Here is an 18,089-nt window from a genome sequence, read left to right as displayed (position 1 = left end):
AATGGAGGGGGCGTGTGCCCCCAGATCGGCATGGGGTGCGGGTGGGGTGGGCTGGGCTGGGGCCAGGGCCAGAGCTGTGCTGGGCTCTTCCTGGTGGGTTGGGGGGCCAGGGGGCTGGGCCAGGTTGCATTTGGGGCAGGAGGCAGTGGCACTCAGGGCAGAAGGCAGTGCATTCGGGGCAGGAGGGGGTGGGGTGGCTATTGCGAATTTTGGGGTAGCTGCACTCCCCCTCCCCAGTACCGTCACCACCTGGCTTGAGTGTAGCCTGGCCCAGCCCGCAGCGGCAGCCCGCCCCACGCAGATCCAGGGGCACATGGCCTTCCCCCTGGGATGTGATCAGCAGTGGGAGCCGCCCCCACCCTCCCCATGCATCCCAGGTGAGCTGTCTCAGTACTGCGCCCCACTGGGCAGCACCTGCCCCAGCCCCACTCCTTCCCTTATGGCGGGGGCATTGATCTGCCCCCATGTCCCTTCCCTCCCCCCTCTCCTTCCTCCAAAACAGACTTACCAGCTGCATGCAGCTCTCTGTCTGTATCAGAAGTAGGATCGGTATTGGCTGATATGCCTCCTTAAAAATTGGCTATTGGTATCAGCCAGAAAAATCTATATTGGTGCATTCCTACAAAGGCCCGTTGCCATCTAATTAATTGATTCTTAACCATGTTTTTGGTACCAAGGGATCCTTTTAGGGGTGCCACAGGGTGCTAAACAATAATGCCTTTAGGTGTGCAAAAATCTGCCCATGATTCACAAGATGATAAATCCAAAGATTTCAATTAGGAATCAAAAATATTCTGACCTGTTGTGATCATTCTGAGTGCTTTGCAACAGAAGAATTGCTCTGAATTTATAAATTCCCTTTGAAAATTTTTAGACTTCTCATTGGCATGATTTTAAGCATGCTGAGATTTAACAGTATTGATTTGCAGTAATTCAGTCTAGAGATTTGACTTTCTGAAATTCCCAACATTATTTCTTGGAATAGTTGCTGTTTCCCGCCATTGTTTACATGGATGAGCTTTTGCCTGGAAACTATTGAGTATGACAAGTGAGTTATTCATTTGCTCATTATGTTTGCAGCCACCTATTCCTTCTGGCACCTGTAACTCTTCCAGCTTTTATATTCTAGACTGATATCAAAATGTCAGTGAAGAGTTTTGCCAACCCATGAAGCCCAGGAAGCAAAACTATTCCTAGAAATTTAAAAATGGAATTTTATTATGGCAGACAGAGCTGAATGTTGGTAATGTGACTTTGACTAAAATTTATACTTCTGGAAGTAAAATGTGTTTACATAATCAGATAAGTGAAGCAGTTGAGTTATTGCTAATTTAACTTTAACCCTTTCTCATTTAGTAGCAGCAAACTAGTTGTGGTTTGTTAGATAGTGCATAGTCCTTAGTGTTTATTGGTTTTGTGGCCTACAGGCTGGCATGCTAGTGGAATACAGAGAAGGGCTGCTCTCTCAACTTCCCTGGAAACTTCTGGAGTAGTACAACTACTTGCTGCAGAAGGGTGGGTCGATTTGCATCTAGCAGACTAACCAAATCAGAAAGATATAGTACAAGCATTTGTAAGCAGCGGAATTACTTTCTTCAGATGCTGTGAAGGGGCTGTGGGAAGAAGATCTCCTAAATAGAAGGCAGTGACTAGAATATGAAAGGTAGGGAAGTGGGGGAGAAAAAAAAAAAGAGTACTGGTCAGAGAGGCCAAGCAGGTAGGAGAGAAAAAAGTAGTTAATCCGCTGAGGGGCAGAGGGGTTATAAAACTGATCCAAGTAATGGGATAAGAATCTGTAGTCTTGATTTACTTTAGATTATACTTAAAGTCTGGTCTGTGGGTGATTTTTGTTCTGCAGTTTCCTGTTCAAGTTCATTTTTAAAGTTTTGGTGTCTTAAAACAGCCGCTCTGAGGTTTGCAATGGACTGTCCAGGGAAGGTAGTGTTCTGCCATTTGCAGTAAAGTTGCTGTTGTTCCCAAAGAAGCATTGCCTTGAGTGTTTTAAATTATATATGTATTAGCACAGTTGCTTGGACAGATTTCATTCATTCATAAAATGCGTGTGTTGAGGGAGAAGGGGAGGATTTTTACCTTGTCAGTTTTTCTAGGAGTAAAATGAAGGTATTTGTCACGACTTTCACTACAAAGAAAGCAGTTCAGTAGGCCTTCAAATAAGAGTTGTTGCCACTGCGTGCCTTCAGTACCAAACATAAGAGGAATTGGTAAGCAGCTTTTGCTCTGAGGTCTTTGAAGATACTTGCAGTGGAATCAACTTTGATTAAGAAACCTTTGACACCAGGTTTGAAATTCAGTTGGGGGCTAATATATAAAGGCTAGAGTGTCAGCCTTCAAAAACGTCATTGGTAGTTTGTTGAATCATTTATATCTTCTATTTGTTTTCTTACTAATGTAATAGAGATACAAGATTGCTAAAAAGATGTATAACTTTCCTAGTACAATGGCGTTGTAGTATAGTGGTGGCATGGGAGGCTTACATCTGAAATACTTCATGGAAAAAATGACTCCCCATGCCCAAAGAAGGGTGACGGTGCCCGAAAGCTTGCCAGTTTTTTTTTTCCCATCTACTTAGTTGGTCTACTAAAATATATCACATCTACTCAAAGAACCTTGTCTGTCATGGAAAAATGGCATAAATATGCTTTATATAGGAATACATTTGTAAAGATTATAAAGTTGTGTTCTCTGGGGGTTAAGGACAGATGTTGATGGTTCTTTTGCTTGAAGACCCCATGATGGCAAGATGACCTCAGGAATTTAATTCATCCATGCCCTACAACCAGTCTTCCCTCTTTGATGTATGTTCTGTGAATTGGTCTTATAAAGTGGTCTACCTTGCTTTTGTTGTTGTGGCTGAAGTTAACTTCCATTTTTTTTATACAGCTCTCTCATGCTGGGTGAGCTGTATTATGGTGAGGTCCAGGATACTGATCTGGGGAGAACAAAGATACCTTTGAGGAATGTGGGCACCTGTCTCCTTCAGTATTTTTCATGCTTTTAAAAAATAAATCTGGAACTCACAGTGGCCAGAAATATATCCTAGTTAATTGCACAGCTAAGCCAATGGGCTTGATTAATGAAGCCTGGTTTATTTAGTATGTGTCCTTGGAGAAGAAAAGGAGACCTTTTGTTAAACTTCTTTCAACATCTGATTGTATTATGGCAAACATCACAGTTGTGTGTTTTTTTCTCTTTTTCTCTTGTGTAGCCAGGCTGTCAACAAGGCCTTTTGAGATTTGAGAACAGCATTTTGGAGCAGATGCATCACAATGTGTGTCTTGATGAAGAAAGGTGACATTCTGGCATCTAATGTTTCAGACTGTACACCCAAAAATTAAATCTGTGAGCAGTTATTTCAGGCTTTTGTGAATACTGAGCAGAAACTCTGTGTAGGAGCAGATGATGTCGCTGAATTCTTTGCATCTCCAGTTTTGTAAGGAGATTAAATTTCCCTGTCTTTTGTTTAGCAGCCGTGTGATGGTGTGCTAGCAAAGGAGACTAGAATGGTTGATGGTCCTGAAAATGTGTTTTTTAAAACCTCTCAAAACTTGTATTTTGAAACATTTGTAACTTGACCAAATACATGAGTTCCAGACTCCATGCAAATTAATACTATGTAAAGAATCCACAGCGGAGTATAAAAAGCTTTATAACAATCCCTTAAATTATTTTTTTTAGATGTTCTGTGATTGTGGTTTAGAGATGGATTTCACTGACCTTTGTTACCAAAAGTTGCTTGGGTCATTATTTAAAGGCAGCAAGTACCTGGAAGAATCCTTTCAGTGCTTTCTTGTGACCTAAATAACTGTTTCTACCTGCACTTGCTCTATTTGCTTACAGATTTCTTGTATCCTAGAAGAAGCAGCCATATCTACTGATTAGTGGTGGAAGGAGACCTGGGAATAAAGGTGTAGGAGTTACAGCAGATCAATCATTTAATCATTAGTGGTAAGGGTAGGGCACTTGTTCTTTGAGTGTCCTCATTTTACAGTTAGAAGAATAAGTCTTAAAAAATTCTAAGGTCCTGGGCTGAAAAGTACTATATAGATCAAAATACTATTCAAGGTAATACATACATCAGTATACATATACTTCACAATAATATTGCTTCATGTCACATCCAGAACTCTGTGTGTGCAACTAGTATACATTTTTAGCATCCGTATGCACTTCTTTCCCTAAATTACTGACTCCAGGGAAGAGCACTTCTGATCATGCACTTGGTTTACATTTGTGGTTCTCTGTGGTTTGGTTGGTATGTAGTTTGGGTATCCTTCATGACCTTAGCACTGTTGTGTGTATTTATGATCAAATGAATTTTCAGGGACTGGGCATTCTTTGCCAGTAAAAGGGGAGAGAGAGAGAGAGAGAGAGGTTTGTAGAAACATCTTATGTAAAATTCAGTGATAACCTGGTGTAATATTTGGAACAGGAATGCAGAGCTGTTGAGATCAATTTAAGAAAGTCTGTGATGGTCCAGGAAATAAGGACCCTATCCATAATCTGAGACCCTAGAAACGTGATGATGGTTGTCCAGAAATAATGCATAAGTGTCCCTGTCCCTTTTGTGCCTCTGCTTTCACAAGCTACTAGGATCACATCTCTTGTATTATTTGTAAAATTGCTATTTTTTTAGCCACTTAAAATACTGAATTGAATTGGTCTTTTCCAACACCAGGCTTCAGTGGAATGTTTTGTATACAGAATTTCTTGGGAACAAGTAAAAACTACATAAGCTTGTTATTGTTTAATGGCTTTTGTCTTTCATTAAGTATCAGTGATGCATATTGAAATTCTGTGTAGTGGTGGGAGTGATCTGTGGATAGCCTGCTATGGGAACTGCAGGCACATCTACGGCAACTAAAAATAGAGGGTCTTTCACAAATCTAAATTACCCTCTAATATTTGTAATTTTTTTCATAGTTAATTTGAAGGCTGTTGAAATGAAGTAAGTATTGGAAATGTGGCTACTCTGGACTTCTTATCAAGAATCTAATGCATTTTTATGGCCTTTTTGTTAGCTTTCAAAAGCTGAGCAAGTACTTATTTAGTCCTGCTTCATTCCCTTTGAACTTGAAGGACTCTCACCTCACTTTATTTTTCAGAAGTTATATAGGAACATAGCTGCATCTGTGTTCAGAGGTATATTTATTCTGATTAATGGTTTGCATCCACCCAAGAGAGTTACATGCAACTCATTTTTAATGTTAATTTGTCATTAGAGTTAATGGTAGTTACAGGGACATGAGGAGGAGGTTTTAAAATGTATAATTATTACAAAATAGAATTACAGTTAAATTGCTGTTTAATAGCTGCAGGAAAAAAATTGCATGTAGTTGATATTAGTGAAATAGATGCTTTTCCATGACAATATTCTGGCAATTCTAGGGTGTTTAATTTATCTAGTCAGTCTGAGGGGAATGATACAAGTATCTATTCTGTTTTCCAGTTTCAGGTTTGTCCTAAAAGCTTGTGCGTTTCTACACCTGGGCACAGGACTGATCTTTTTCAGCGAGATCCTCAAAATGTTCTGATAACAGACTTCTTTGGTAGTGTACGAAAGGTGGAAATTACAACAGAAACTATTTCTCTGGATCCTAACTTGGTTATCTTGGAAAGCAGGTATGGCTTGATTTGACGCTCCATAATAAACAACTTTAAATTTTATAAATCTGTTTAATTTAACGAGGATTAATCCCTGTGGTGTGTACAGGCACCCTTAAAGGAGAAGGTATGTTTGTTTCAATTTTTTAAGCTTAATTTCTCATTGAAAGTGTAGAAGATTCCCTATGTCTTCAATGAATTTGAAAGCTTTATTTTAAAACAAAAAATATTGGAAGTAACCACAGAAAAGCAGCTCTGAAATAAAGCTTTTTGAAGCTCCAAAATGCATGCTGTTTTAGAAGTATGATGTGTGTATGCATATTATTCAACATATAATGATGATCTTTTTGGCGGGTAAATCAAAGCCAAATTGATCCGTCATTTTTGTCCCTTTGGAACAGGGCTTCCAGTTTTCAGTTTAAACTGAAAATTTGTGGCAATTAAAAAAAAAAATAGGTTTGGGAAAATTCTTGTGTATAAAATCTTAAACACTGCATTTCAGGCGTCACTTATTTAGTTCTTAGAAGATTTCATACTGCATAATGATATAGGGTTGTTAGTTAAGGTGACCAATGTGTAAAATATGGGGATTTATAGGTGAATCCTTAACTAAAGAAATGAGATTTTTTTCAAATATGTGGTAAGTACTTTCAGGTATCACAGTATGACCAAAAGTAAAAGTGTCCATTTTTTTGTGTGTAAACCACATAATTTCACTTTCCTTCCTGCAAATTCTTGTTTAATAGGCAGCATACATTTCTTTACCTTGTATTGCAACTAGTAACCATTTTCTCTGTCATTTTAGCTCTGAGTCAAACTATTGATTAGGTTGCTATATACACAGAAAATTCTGCCAAGTTTTTTGTGGCTTCAGTCCTGTGAACATTTGTTCCTTTATGCTTTACTCATCCGAGTAATCCCATTGTTGGAATGGGCTAACTCATGTGAGTGAAATTACTTATTTACAAGTTTTTGTAGGGTAGAGTCTGTTGAGAAATTATTGAAATGGGTATAACTTCAGCATGGATTAGCCAGTGCACTTAGTTTTATTTTTGGTCTTCTGTTGCCATCTATTGGGAGCATGTACAAAATGACTGATTTGTATTGTATTTGGTTCTCTGTTGCACCTTTTGTTAAAAGACCTTACAATATTATGTGATGCTTTCTTCCAGCAGGAAAAATGGAATGAAACTGTAACTGGTATACAAATATAAATATTTTTTTTCCACATGGTACATGCAAATAACGGTTTGCAGTATAGAACATGTTGAGTCAGGTAGTTGATAGCATTTTTTATTAGTATGAACAAAGGCTTGCTTCTAGAAAGAAAAAAATACATCTTACAGTTCAAAATTTATTGTAATTAATTTTCATTCTCTATTTGACTAAAGCCCTTCCTAAAATAATCCAGATGCTCCCTTGCTACCCATTCTCATATATCCATAAGGTAAGGATGTGCATGTATGTGTTAACCCCTTTATGAGTTGTTTGGGTTAAGGAGGAGATGAGATTAGATGATTATAGTCAACCTGTCTGGTCTGAAAACTTATTTATTTCCTTTTGATTTGTAGAGGGGATTAAGGGATATGCCCCTATTAGCAGCTAGGTAAATTCTTCTTAAACTTACTTTGGGGATTCTCATATAGTGTTTACACCTATAGCATGTACAAACATTTGCTCTTTCCAAGGACAAATTCTCTTGGTTATTCCCAGGTTATTTTTCTCCTGAAGCGGCCATTTTTGTTGTGGCAGAAAAAGCCTGAACATCTGTACACACCTGATTTCTCCTGGGAGAACAGTGACCCTCCCAGGAGAGACTTAATGTTTGTATCAGGCTAGTTGCTGAAGCATACGAGAGAGATTTAAAAAATAATTGTCAAGTGTCCATGGGTTGAGAATCACTACAGTCGAGATGGGGTGCCACCAGACTGTTTGAAAGGTAACACGAGATATGAGGAGGTCAGCGAGGCGTGAGGAGATAAATTGGTGAGCCAAACAGATAAGCCAAGCTTGTCCCTGCCTGGACAATTCCCTGCTCGGACTGCCCAGCCCTTGTGTAATATATAAATTAGTTTTTGAAATTGGGTGCCACTTAATTCACAACAGCTATGGAGGGCTGTCTTTAGTGGGGGATGCCTTGAGTCCAAAAAGGTTGAGAACCATTAATCTAGTGTGTGCTGGTCCCACCTTGCCCCTTCTTCCCCCTTTGAGAAGAATCTAAAACATAAATGTTTTTGATGGAGAAAAGGACGTGAGCTATATAGAAAAACAATGCTGTATCTTGAAAAATCACCATCTTCAAAAGTAGCTGGCTGCAGGGTTGGCAGCACCCTCGTTCACCACCTTCGACCAGTGCCATAAGGACAGGAGAATACTGATACGTTGACAGGGCACATCGTGTTTCCATGCTTACGTTTAAAAACAAAAACAGTGTTCATTACGGCACTCAGACAATATGCCTTTTTAAAGAGTTCACAACCTTTTACTTTCTGTAAATCCAAGAGATGAAAAATGTATTATATAAGCTAGGGCACGTCAGGTCAATTTGCATTAATTTAATTCAGTAGTTTACCTTTCTTCCCCTCACAACAATCCCATTCATATTGACAGGAGCCTTTCACAAAGGGAAAAAGAAGAATAGCACTTTATTCTGCTGTGTTAGTAACATGGCTATTTCATCAGGGGTAATTCTGTTGCAGCTAATTGAGAATTTCTTGTGTAAGTGACAAAAAAATCAGACTTGTTGGCAGGTGGGGAGGGAAGGGGGTTGTTGCAGGGGGGATGTCCTTTTTGTTTTTTTTACATGAATATGGACAGAAGCCAACAGTTGCACAGCTGCCGTCTTGTGCTGTTGTGAGAAAAGGAAAATGTTAAGAGTCCAATAAACTAGTAATTTAATAAGGAGTTGCCTGGTAAGCCAAAGTAGTACAACAGCAGTTCTCAACTTGGGTGCCATCACATTCAAGAAAGTCATGGAGGAGCTCCCTAACTCTTTTTTAAGTGGGAGGGTGGGTAAGGAGGTGTGTGTGTAGGGAGGGGTGCGGGGGGTTGTTAACCACTGTTCCAACTCATTAACTGACCAGAGTGCTTGTGTTTCTGCCCCAGGTGTCCATTGCTCCTGTTGGAGTGTGGTATTTTCCCATGTCTCTTCTCAGTCCTTGACTCTGTACAAGGCATTGAAGCCTTTTTGCAAGATGTTACACTATTGAAGGCAGAAAAGGAGTCACAAGTTTTTACTGCTGTAGTGATGTTGTAGCTGTGATGATCCAGAAATATGAGAGGGGTAGGAATTTGTTTGGATCATGTCTTTTATTAGACCACTGTATAGTTATGAGATAATTTAGACAAGCATTTGGGTACAAAGTACCCTTCCTCAGGTTTGAGAGAATCAGACATAGCTTGAACTAAGTATCAGATAGAGTAATGGCTTCTGTGTAACTTCATATGTATTCAAAAACAGTCTGCTTAAGGAACGGGGAGAGTCTATCAAATAGGAGCGAAGAAACAGTAACATGAGTAACTGGTAGATGAGAGGCAGTAGAAAGGATAAGCAGGTTAGGGTCCAGCAGAGTTCAGTGGGGAGCAACAAAAATGAGTAGAGGCCTGGAAACCAAGACTTATGAGGAAAGGTTGAAAGAATTAGGGTTGTTTTAATTTGGAGAAGTGAAGACTGAGGGTCAGGGGGAGGAGAGGAAATTTGATAACAGTCTTCAAATACAGGTTTCCCTCACTTTATGCTGTACATATGTTCCTGGAAAACGATGCATAACTTGAATTCACATAAAGGGAACCCACTTTACAATGCAACAAATAGGGATATGTTCCAAGACCTCGACTGTACCCACCCCTAGACCTGTTTCTACCATTTTTACAAGACAATTTTGGTACTCACCAACAGCAGAGAGGGGTAGGAGATAAGCTAGTGGGATGCTTAGAAGCCATAATGGGGATGGCAGCTACAGAAACACGTGTTACAGACAACGAGCGAGGAGCACAGATGCACACAGGAGACTATATTTTGGTGCGCATCACTCCCACAATGCACCACACAAAGTAGCTGATTGCATAAGAGTAAATTTACCTTGCATATAATGAATTTTTGATATAAAAAGGGTCATCGCATAAGAGCAAATTCGCACATACAGAACCTGCATAAAGCGAGGGAAACCTGTACCTAAAGGATGGTTACAGAGAGGGTGGAGATGAGCTTTTCTTTGTGGCTGTAGGGGGCAGGATAGAGGTATTGCCTTTAAACTTCAGCAGGGAAAATTTAGATTGGGAAGTAGGAAGAACTTTCTGAACGTGAGAGTGGTCAAACATTGGAACAGGATGCCTAGAAAAGTTGTGGCATCTCCATCCCTGGAAATTTTCAAGAGCAGAATAGACATTTGGCTGGGATGGTTTAATTGGGGGTAATCCTGCCTTGAGTAGTAGGCTGGCTGGATGACCTTGTGAGGTCCCTTTCAGTTCCACTTTTCCTATGATTCTATGTTTAGTGTAAGAGCAAGACCATTCAAGAAGGAAGAGAGAGTCCTTACCATTTGTGGAGCATAGACAGATTAGCAGGGATCAGAAGTCATTGTAATTGATTGCAGTGAGCCATAAAGTCAATGTCTGGGTTTAGTTCTTGATTGTTAGTGTTCAGTAAAGTTATGAATTTTTCTTCCCAGGCCTGACTTCTGAAAGTGCTTTTATAAATATTCCTTGAGCATGAGGATTGTGAGGTCAGGAAGGGAATGGTTGTTCTTTGGAAGGTCTCTTCCCTGTGTTCTTGTGCGTCTGCCCCTGTATTTTTTTCTGTTGTTCATTCTGGAATGTGGTTTTTGTCTGGTCTCCCCCACATAGTTTCCATGGGGGCATTTGGTGTAGTTGATGAAATTGTACCACAGTTTAGGGTAGACGTGTAGGAGTGTGATGGCAGCATTGTGAGGGGTGTTGACTGTGGTTGCAGTGGAAATCTATTGACAGGTTTTGCATTTATTGTAAAGGCAGAGTTGTGTCCTGTTTGGTGTCTGTTGATCAACTGGGAGTTTTTGCTAGAGTCTGTATGTATAACTAATTCATACTGATAAGAGCTATTATTTAATGCTGGGTATTCATGATGAGTAGTGAATAACAAAGATGCATCCATGTAATAAAACAAAATTACCTCTTGAGATCATACAGATGGCAAATTACTTGAGGTTTCTTCTCTCTGCTTTAACCTTGTTGTTTTGTGGAATTTGGCCTTTCATTACATGGCTGCTTAATTGTTAGTCTTATTTTAGAGATGCACGTGGACCCAACATAACTGCTACCAGATCAGAAGGGACAATTTTACCTTCAGCACCAGCCATGATATTTAGCAAAGCTCCTGAAGTCTTCCCTGGCTTGGGCTGAGCCTTCTATGAAGAGAGAAATCAACAAAGCGAAAGAAAAAGCTTTCTCCCTATATTTGCATTGAAGTAGTAAATATTTGTGAGTAGAACAAAGTTTTTCCTTTTTCGTCTTTTAAATCCCCATTTTCTCCTCTTAGAACATTTTCAGTCTGAGCCAAGCTAACTTCAAAGGCTTCCTTCTGTAGATGTCTTAGCCCTGACTGAACTTAGAGCTGCCAGTTTTGACAGAGAAACCGAAGGTCTTGGGATCCTGGGACCTCAGTTGCTTTTTTGTTCGAATCCCTTTAAAGTGAACTCAAAGGGAAATAAATACTAAGGGGAAGAAGAAATCCTGTATTTTGGAGATGGGGAATATGCAGTGTTTAAGCTATCCAAACCTTTTCAGCTTCTCTTAAGCTCAGGTAAGAACTCTTGCCTAGCCAGTTTGAGTACTTCCTTTTTTCAAGAAGAGATATTTGAGAATGGGAAGTAGCAGTCAACATTATGCATGGCTTTTTCATCTGTGAGCAGTAGCGGGAAGTAGATTCACAATATGACAATGTAAAGGTATCTTGGCTTCTTTACCTTGGATAATTAACCTTCCTAGTTTAAGCAACTGTTGATCCTCTGGATCATTGTGTACATGTAAGAGGTCTATTCAGATGCCTGATTAATCCATTTGTGCTGACCAAGCCCAATTCAAGAGTGACACGGCTTGTTACAAGTTTCACAGATCCATATGTTGTCTGAGTTGGAGTCCAAGTTTACAGCCTGCTGCTTTTTTCTTTCTCACTTTTTCCATCCTCTGGATCAAAGCCGCTTCATGTTGAGCTGCACCCAATGCCAGATGTTCCCTCCAGACTGGACAGGATTCTGCATGCGTCTCCTAGCTTTATATGTTGATGTCAAACCACTTCATATCATTTTTGCACAGATCGTGGTATTGCCATAGAAAGTGACTTCACTTTACAGAGCCATCTTGAATCTTATTACACAAAATATTCTTAGGGATACGGTCTCCTTCCAGTCTCCTGACATGGCTGATCTTTTGCAGCCTCCTGTTCTTGTTAGTGGTTTCTAAGTGTGTCAGCACTGCATGCTCCAGTACCTCTATGTTTGGTATTCTGTCTTCCCACTTTATTTTCAGGATCTTATGCAGACACCTCATGTAGGCGCTGTGCAGTCTCTTGATGTGCTTAGCATATGTAGACCACATTTCTAAACCATAAAGCAGGGATGTCAGCACATGCGTGTCAGATTCACATTTTCAGTTTCTTAGTTTAACACTTGACTAAAATGAGTGAGGGACACTCATATTAAAGTGGCTTAAATTCCTAAAAGTTAAATGTTAGATGACCAGCTGAATGGGCTACTCCTATTTAAAAAGGTACTTGGAATGTAGAGTAGGGAGCTATCTTCATGCTTTTCATGCAATAAGAAAAGAAATGTAGGTAACTGAAGGTATGTTGTAGCATGTGCCAATGGCAAATATTCTTATACTTTAAATTTTTTTTTCATCTGTTTCCTATGCTTTTTCCCTTTCTCATCTCCAAAATGAATATACTGAAAGACCAGAGATATCACTGTATTCCTGCTTCTCTGAGAAGCACACTTTAGTCTTCCCTAGCATGACTGGATAGTTCAGGGTGGATATTGAACATTGACTGAGGTGGGCCTGAGAGAGATTTTTGATTTAAAAAAAAAAAAATCTTTATTCTACAAATATTAACACAAATAGTGAAAATGGAAAGATGTGTGCCCCTCTTAGGGGGCTGAGCACAAAACACTTTTTAGTAGCAAAAAACCCATGTCACTGGAGCTTCAAACCCTCTTCCTTGTGCTTCTCGCAGGGTTACTCACATAGGATCAGCTGTCTGTCTTCCCCCTTGCAGAAGGCCCCCTCAGTAGCCCAGCATGGCAGAAATTGGTCCAGATTTTGTTGCAAGGTGAAGTATCCAAATTCAAATGTGACACACATGGGGACCAGGAAGTGGAAATTTGGAGGGTGTCATTGGAGCTGGCTCCTGCAAGCTGGTTTCAGCAACTTTTCAGAGTCACCATCGTGGCCCGGCCCAGCAGAAAATTGACTAGGGAAATCATGCTTCCTTTGGCCATTCAGTATGGGATGGAGAAGATGGTTTTGGAGAAGTTCAAGTCTAGTGTGCCTAAGAGGTTGCTGAGGACAGCAAAGAGTGTCTTCAGCCAGGGACAGTCCTGGAAGGCATGGAACCACCTTGTCCTTGCAGAAATGGCAGGCCACTAATCTTGTCAGGTCTAAGTGGGGACAGCATACCTGTGGCCAGGGCCCCATGCAGCAGCCACCACTGGAGATTGCCTGTTGTCTTAGCGATAGGTAGCTTGTACAGGGTGTGCCAAGCCAAGTGGGCTTACTGTGGTATTACTGCTACTAGGTGCCACCTCCAAATTGTGTCAAGGCAACCAGCAAGGACATGGTAACAGCACACTTTGACTGTCCTTATCATGTGTACAGTGCCTTCCCAGACAGGATCTCAAGGCAGTTCTCACTACTGGTCTCGTTAGGCACAGGAAAGGACAGTGAAGTGCCATGGTGGTGCGCCTTTTTTTTAAAGGAAAGGGGGGGGGGGAGGGAAGGGTAGGAGGAGAGAGGGAGGTACTGGTGGACTGGTTTCAAGATTACCAGGTTGGTTTATGCTTAGAAGCCATAGGGTTTATATTTCTTCCTAACTTCTTGTTTTTAATCTTTAGTTCTGTAACTGTGCTCTTGTTCACAGAAATGTCCATTTCTCTGTTTAGATCTTGCTCTGCTCTTAGCCTCAGTATTGTCCTGAGATGATAATGATTCATCTTCCTCAGCATTTTCAGTATTTTGTAACTGTTCTTCATGCTAAGGCAGTCACTGTCTTTTTAACAATAGTTTCTGTATTTGCCTGTCATATGGTGGCAGCAGCTGTACTTCGCTTGCATTGTTTGTACATTTTCCATAGACTTTCTTTAGATTGGGACTTTGTACATCATAAAAACAATAACATTATAACCTGTAAAGCTTATTGTTATAGTGGAAGTCCTGCTATTGTGTTTTGGATTATTTGTTTCCAAAGAGATTAATTGAAATGGCATATATTAAAATATGGAACTTTATTAGCTGCAGCTGTAATTGTGGGTTAGACTACTGTAGCTACTTTAAACCAGAAGATGGCAGTCGTGCTAAATATAAAACTGTCAGCACTGTTTATTTAATACACTATTTTAAAAAGATTGCGGGTTATTAGGTGGTGCCCTTAGGTGGTACACAATATTAATTCCCATGTACTAATGAATGTGCTAACAGTTTTTATATTATTAATTTGTATTGCCTTTAGGTCAGGAAATGAGGAAAGGCTTGGGATTTTATATACATGTGACATAACTAGAGTATACATCTTTCCTTTATTTGGTACTGTTCAACAAAGTTATAGTCCAAAACTTTATTCAGTATAATTCATCCTTAAATAATAATGTATAAACATTAGCTAGTGGTCTGTTAACTGTTAACAGTTGCTTTATTGTGCTCTGGCCTGAGATTGGATCAATCCTTCTGTGTGCAGTTATGAATTTGTTAGTACTCTATACATCGCCAAATAATTTTGTTTACCTGTAAACTTTGTGGGTAAGTTCCATGTATGGCAAGTGAAACACATTAATAAAATAAGCATCCATTTTATTTTTGTTGTAAGGTCTTCCAGTTGTGTTCAGTAAAAGATTCAAAGTGTGATACAGGAACAGTAGTTCCACCAACACTGGTTAAATTCCCCAAAGTCCCTTGCAAATATATTTATCTTTTCTGATGACCTGCTTAGCAGTTAATTGACCTTACAAAGCTGGTATATATGTTGCTATATTTATTAATGTAAAAAAGAGAAATTCACATGGGGACAACAGTACTGTATTAACAGAACAAATACAGTGCCAGAATTAATGCTGTAGACTAAAATTTGCATAGTGAAGAGTCAAGGGAAAATACATAAGAATGACTGACAGGATCAAAGGGAGCTTTAATAGGCATAAAAAGCTGGCTAGATTTTAAATATACTACAATTGAAAATGATGCTGTAGATAATCATATACCCCATTTAGTGATGGATAAATTACTCTCTTGCAGAGGCCACAGCTCTGTGTAACGTTTGAAAATGTGCTAAATTTTAAAGTTTTATTTAAAAAGAAGAAAAGAGTTCTATAGTTTTCTAACTTCAAGGAAAAAATGGATAAAATATTTATGATACTTGCTCCTTTAGATTTCCCCACGAGTCCACATGTTTACTCCTTCCTCATAATATCTAGATGTTTGGGCCTGCAGACCAACCTAGCTACCCTCATCAAGCCTGCAGGGCCGATTTTGAGTTGGACACCCCTGGTTTAGTGCAGGTAGAGTGGCATTCTGTGCTCTCTGTCATCCCTTCGTGTGCTCTGGTGACAGTCCTTGTAGTCTGCGTATAAGCTAAAAATAAGGTATTTCCTACAGTTGTGCACAGGGCTTAATGTCCTGCACAGGGACCCCAGTTGGAGTTGCTAGTGATTACCAAATGGCTGCCTCTCTGTGGGAGAAACCTACACCTGGAGCCTTATCTACCATGAGCCTGGGTACACTCAGGCATAGGGTGAAACACACTACTGCAGTTTCACAATGTTCTCTGTTTTGGCTCCCTTTTTATTTTTTTATTTTTTTTTATTTTTTTACATTATGAACTTTGATTGGGGTAAGATTTCTAACAACAGGCAAATGAATTCTGACTCCTTACTGTGGTGGTTGATTTTTCTGTGCCCTTCACTATTGGCCAACTAGACGAGAACATTGTCATTTATGGGAAATTTCTATTGGGCTACCCAGTTTATTTTCCAGATAAATCAGAGCATAGCTCCCCTTTCAAGACGGCATGTCAGATAGTAAGATGGAGGCCAGAGGGCCATTATCATATCAGCAGGTAAATTTTGCTCTCTAGTTACTAAATTAAAGGTGCTATCCTTTACGTTAAACCCACTTTTTACATTACATGTTTGCAGTTTTTCATAGAATATATATTATTTGCAAGACTGTAACGGTTGATTCAGATATTTGTCTAGAATTTTTCTTTTCCAACTTTATTTTAGGTTTGGATCATTTTTGGTATGTTTCCTGCTACCAGTTTTCATTGTTAAAAAAAGCTGATGCTTGTCATCTTTAGTAAAAGAGACGACACAACACCTTGTGAATATTGCTTTGTTGTGCATACAGATGTTATCTCCTTAAATAAATGCTAACATCAGAATGTGCTGTCAAGTGTATGTTGGTAATGCAAGCTGGAACCTCTTGCAAAAAGGCTTATCCAAGAATCTGATCCAAAGCTCACTTAAGGCAATGTGAAATTTTATTAATTTCAGTTGACTTTGGAACAAGCCCAAAATCAGTGTGCATTTTTTGTTAGCACTTTTATCTGTCCACTTTCAGTAGAAATGATTAGCACAAATGAATAATGTCTAAAGTAGTTAATTGTCAAACAGAAAGAGTTTGTAAGTAAATCTTGAAGCAGATTTTGACAGCACCTGAGTCCATGAGAATATCTGCCTGAGTGACAGATAAATGACCACTTAACCTACTTTTATCCTCTAACCTTTGCCTGTCCACTCTTATCTACAGTGTCTTTTCTCTCTCTCCCTTTGTAGTGTTTTCTCTACTTCCCTTTTTTCACCTTTTCTTTCTTGCATAATCTTTTTCTTTATTGATTTTTTTTACATTTAAGTTTCTGGTCTCCTGCTACACTCTTTAAATTCTCCTTGGAAATCATGATTCACCTTGGTAATCACCTTTTGCTATTCTGCCACATGCTACATTGAAATCCATGTTTCTTTTAACATGCACATCCTCAGTTATGTTTCAAGAAAAACTTCCAAATATTCTGATTTTTTTTTTTTGTAATGTTGGTATATGACATTTCAGAGATCAGAATTCTAATGCAAAGTGTTTTTTTCTGGGTTTTAGTCAGGTTGAGAGATTATGATAATCTTGCCCAATAGGGATCGTTATTTGTATCAGTGTTTGTTAGACATTGGCACTACTAGACTGTGGGCACTAATTCTGCTGCTAATGGTTAATAGTTGATTACTTTTCATGATATATGTGGCTAAGATAAGAATTTTAAGGGTTTCAAGGGGTTACAGGCACAAAGCAAATAAGCTGAGCCAGTGATTGTTGGACTACCAGGTCTCAAGTATTTTTTTTTGGTTTTTTTTTTTTTTTTGATGGACTTTGTCTGTTGTTATCCTTTTTATGTCCTTAAAAATGGACCTGAGCACACAACTGTCAGGTCTGCAAGGCTCCTGGGCTCAAGCAACCTTAATATTGTATTTGTTTGGCATTAAACCACACACAAGCACTTTCAGTCCTTGCCCACTTCAATATTGTGAAAGAGCTTACACTACTTTTTTTGAGTATCTGAGGGATTACCTTCCAGATGGTCAGAAATTTCTTCCACTGAAAATTCGAATCTTATCCAAAGCAGTGGAGGAAAGAGGGGCATTTTGGACATCTATACACATGCTCTGGGGTGGGGGGTGGGAGGGGGTGCTTTAATTAGCTCTGAGAGCCACTGTAATTAAAGTGTCTGCAGCATCATCCCCTGCCCTCCATAAATGCTGACCTCGTGAAGGAACATCTTGAAAAGCTGGATACCTGCAAGTCAGCCGGCCCTACAATCTACGCCCCAGGGTACTCAAGGAGCTGGTGAGCGTCATAACCCGGCCCCTGGCACAGATCTTTAAAAACTCCTGGCGCTCTGGTGTAGTGCCCGAAGACTGGAAGAAGGCCAATGTGGTGCCTATCTTCAAGAAAGGGAGGAAAGTGGATCCAGCTAACTATAGGCCCATTAGCCTGACTTCTATCCTGGGGAAGGTCTTAGAAAAGTTTATTAAAGGGGCCATCCTTAATGGACTGGCCGACACCAACATCCTGAGGGATAGCCAGCACGGGTTTGTTGTGGGTAGGTCTTGCTTGACCAATCTCATTTCCTTCTACGACCAGGTGACCTATCACCTGGACAAGGGAGATGAGATTGATGTCATATATCTTGACTTCAAAAAAGCCTTCGATCTGGTATCCCATGATCACCTCTTGGCGAA

At 39.7% G+C, this 18,089-nt stretch overlaps 1 protein-coding gene across 1 annotated transcript in view; it reads left to right on the top strand.

The window, feature by feature from the left end:
- PIGK (phosphatidylinositol glycan anchor biosynthesis class K) overlaps positions 1-18,089 on the top strand; it is a gene marked incomplete at its 5' end in the record, with an annotated part of 178,743 nt that overhangs the window by 46,199 nt on the left and 114,455 nt on the right. Inside the window, one exon of the mRNA XM_019528326.1 lies at positions 5,468-5,640. Coding sequence (XP_019383871.1) covers positions 5,468-5,640 — 173 coding nt within the window. The remainder of the gene's footprint in view (positions 1-5,467; positions 5,641-18,089) is intronic.

The sequence above is a fragment of the Gavialis gangeticus genome, unplaced genomic scaffold (genome assembly GCF_001723915.1).
Source record: "Gavialis gangeticus isolate Ggan-Ray unplaced genomic scaffold, GavGan_comp1, whole genome shotgun sequence".
In the NCBI taxonomy this organism is placed as follows: domain Eukaryota; kingdom Metazoa; phylum Chordata; order Crocodylia; family Gavialidae; genus Gavialis; species Gavialis gangeticus.
This window is presented reverse-complemented; position numbering and strand designations above follow the sequence as displayed.